Source organism: Coenobita brevimanus, chromosome 48, assembly GCF_032717465.1.
Source record: "Coenobita brevimanus isolate Jiangsu-jjx chromosome 48, ASM3271746v2, whole genome shotgun sequence".
Lineage (NCBI taxonomy): Eukaryota > Metazoa > Arthropoda > Malacostraca > Decapoda > Coenobitidae > Coenobita > Coenobita brevimanus.
Genome location: NC_137001.1, coordinates 21,726,346 through 21,729,660, shown reverse-complemented (window position 1 = coordinate 21,729,660; position 3,315 = coordinate 21,726,346). Strand labels below are relative to the sequence as shown.

Here is a 3,315-nt window from a genome sequence, read left to right as displayed (position 1 = left end):
GGGGATTCTCATTTTATTGCGGCTTAGGCACGAGAGGGAGAGCTGTAGTGGCATCTAATCCCGTATTGCGTTCGGGCCCTTTCGGTTTGTTTACAGGTATCGTATTATTGGAACCTCAATGACAGCCTAAGCACAACCACCCATCTCACAAGCGGGATTCCTTAAAAAATTATTCTTGACTAAAATTTATGTGGGTATTTGAATATATACACCTACCTTATAAAGAAGGGAAGATAATGGATTTAAAATTGAAGTGAATGACAAGAAGGAGGATGAAATGAGAGGTGTTTATCATTGAGAATAATTTATTACTAAGATTGATGGGACAAGAATGATTACGTGAATAATAATTTTTGAGGAAGCTAATTTGATGGTATTAGAAATAACTTAACTGCAGGAATAATCTTAAGAAAGATTGTGGTCCCTTGAGCGAGATTGTCTTGTGTGGAACGTGTCAACAAGACTTAGTGAACAGGTGTAGTAAGAATAATGTCTCTTCGGGAAGTATATGCTTATTTCTGTGGCTACGCGGTGCTTTTGTGAAATTTATGTGCCCCTATGGATTACCTACGACAAGAGGAATGAAGGAGACGGCTGCTGGGTGCGGAGGGAGAGGAGAATGAGCACAGAGGTAAGTGAAAACGAGACTGGCGTATGGGTAGCCTAGTTCAACTTGGGGAAAAGCTTCAACATTTTTAATATTATCCAGCAAATATGTCTCCATTTTACCCACATGTATCTGTACAGATGGATTCCGTACTTTCAGCCCTATTTTTTCCTGCCCTCAGACGGTTTTCCGAAGCGTAGGAGAGATTTTTTAGAATTGGAGAGGTTTGATGTAGCCTTCGGAAACCCAGGTGGCTCCTCCAAGACGAATGAAAACGTTTGGTAGGAACGAGAAGTAAATATAAAATACCTCATCTTACTGAAGGGTTTAACCACGTAATTCCGATGGCATGAGGGAGGGAGGTGTGGGTTGGGGAGAGGACAGCCTGCTGGTGAAAGGGTGACGGGGATGAAGTGCTTGTGGACACCCCTTCTGGGATTAAGGCGTCTGGGTGTAGGTAGATAAACAGACAGGTAGGTAGGTAGATAAGTAGATAGTATTTTTTTTTTTTCAGTCTTCATAATCTAGGAGAGGTTTTTATATGTCGAGGGGTTGCATAAAGCCTTCAGTAACTCAAATGGCTTTCCCTTGTTAAATTAAATTGCTGGGAGATGGCAAGAAGACAAGAAACTACAGTATCTTGTTATATATTTACGTCTGTGTTTATCTGTCTATATTTACGTCTATATGTGTATCTATATTTACTTCTGTCTATCTGTCTAATGTATATGCCTATCTATCTATCTGTGTGTCTGTAATGTATCTGTCAATCTTATCTATCCATCTATCCATCCGTGTCTGTCATTGGAGTAAAATATGTAATAACTTCGAAAATAAAAACCAGTAGCAGAAATGAATTAAAAAGTACTCATTAATATTGAAGAAATAGAAATTGTAGTCAAAATTAATAGAGGTACTACAGTGAAGATAGATAGATAGATAACTACCCAGTACTGTACACACACACACACACACACACACACACACACACACACACACACACACACACAGCCCATGAATCTACGAAAAAAAAAAATGTCATCTAGTCAGTCCTTTCCTTTATACTCATCAATCCTTAATTTTTATTGAAGTTATCCAATACTGTTCGATATTCTGTTTGATCCTGTCACTGCCTTCAATATTCCCACACCCAGTAAGGTGGGGTGGGGGGAGGTGGAGGTGTAGTGGTTAGGGAAGTGATCTGGTGCCTGAAAGAATGTGGGTTTAATTCTCGGCAAGGGCAGGGAACAATCTGAAGAGTTGTGTCGTTAAACCAGACTATACTGATCTAAAACCCACTGACATAAACACACACACACACACACACACACACACACACACACACACACACACACACACACACACCTGCCAACACCATCACTTACTGTAAATTCTGAATGGGAGTCTGGTATGTATTCAGTAGGCTTATGGATAGTACCGTAGTGCCCAAATGCTGACAGGCAAAGGCGTGGCACTGTCCCTCACCATCACGCCAGGCCTCAAATAAGCAGCCCTAGCATGTATTCAGTATGGACGGTGGGCACTATAGTTCCTTAGGAGATTTGAGACTAAACTGAAGGATCGTTTCTTGTCTTCCATTGGAGTCACTGGCCAGGTGGTGGGTGATGCCTCCTGTAGCCCAAAAAAACTCATTATAATCTATTTACCATGACAGATTAACCTTTTTTCTTTTCTTTAAGATCACTTGAAAGGGGTGGTTAGCCTATATTGGAGAGTGGATTTGACTAGTAACCAAGGAGACTTTCCTCATCCAATTTATGATACCCTCAAAACGTCATAATAATCAGTTTACCCAGACAAATTAACTTTTCTTTTCAGCTCACTTGAGAGGTGTAGTCATATTGTAGGGTGGATTTGACTAGTAACCAAGGAGACTCCTCATCGAATTTTATGATAGCCCCAGAATGCCATTATAATCTATTTTCCCCTGACAATGATCCCTAACCTTTTTCCGCGTAGTTGTTGGCCAGGTGTAGTCAGATTGGAAGGTGGATTTGACTAGTAACCAAGAAGACTCATTATTTCTTCATCAGATTTCATGCAGCCAGGACATACTATTCAAATTATGATTGGCCCAGTTCCCTTAGATGAAAACAGATCAGCTCTCGTGATTTATGGCTTCTGCATCCAGACGATTTTATTTAGCATAGCTGTGAGTTTCCTTGATTACTATAGCGCGTTAGTTGTTGAGTGAAATTCAGTGTGCTTAGTTATGAAGTAAAAAATGGGTGTCCTTGGTAACTAGTCAAATCAGCCGTCCACACTGACTTCACCTGGCCATCATCTGAGCTGAAATGAGTTAGAGCTTAGTTATGAGGTAAAACATGGGTCTCCTTGGTTACTAGTCAAATCAGCCGTCCAGTCTGCCTACACCTGGCCATCACCTGAGCTGAAATGAGTTAGGGAGAATAGTAAACACTGGAAGATATTAATTTCCTACAGTTTGTTCACCATAATTTGGCCCAGATTTTCGGCCTTTTGCTGACTGTTTAGCTCATTGGCAGGAAAAGACAGTGCTGTGGCTCAACGTCCCATAGCACTTCTTCGTGACTGGCATCATAGTCTAGTGTTAATCTCTCCTTACAGCTCAGCATTCAAGATGGAGAGATGGCAGTTTTGGGTCAAGTTAGAGTAAAATGAGTAAGTGAAGACTGAGATAGGCTATACGATGGCAGAAATCTCTCTCT

General features: G+C 40.9%; 1 protein-coding gene across 1 annotated transcript in view; it reads left to right on the top strand.

Annotated features, from left to right (window-relative positions):
• The first annotated feature begins 561 nt into the window (after nucleotides 1-561).
• Nucleotides 562-3,315, top strand: part of Rgl (Ral guanine nucleotide dissociation stimulator-like) — a 36,445-nt gene continuing 33,691 nt past the window's right edge. Inside the window, exon 1 of the mRNA XM_080271910.1 lies at nucleotides 562-631. Coding sequence (XP_080128036.1) covers nucleotides 620-631 — 12 coding nt within the window. The 5' untranslated portion in view covers nucleotides 562-619. The remainder of the gene's footprint in view (nucleotides 632-3,315) is intronic.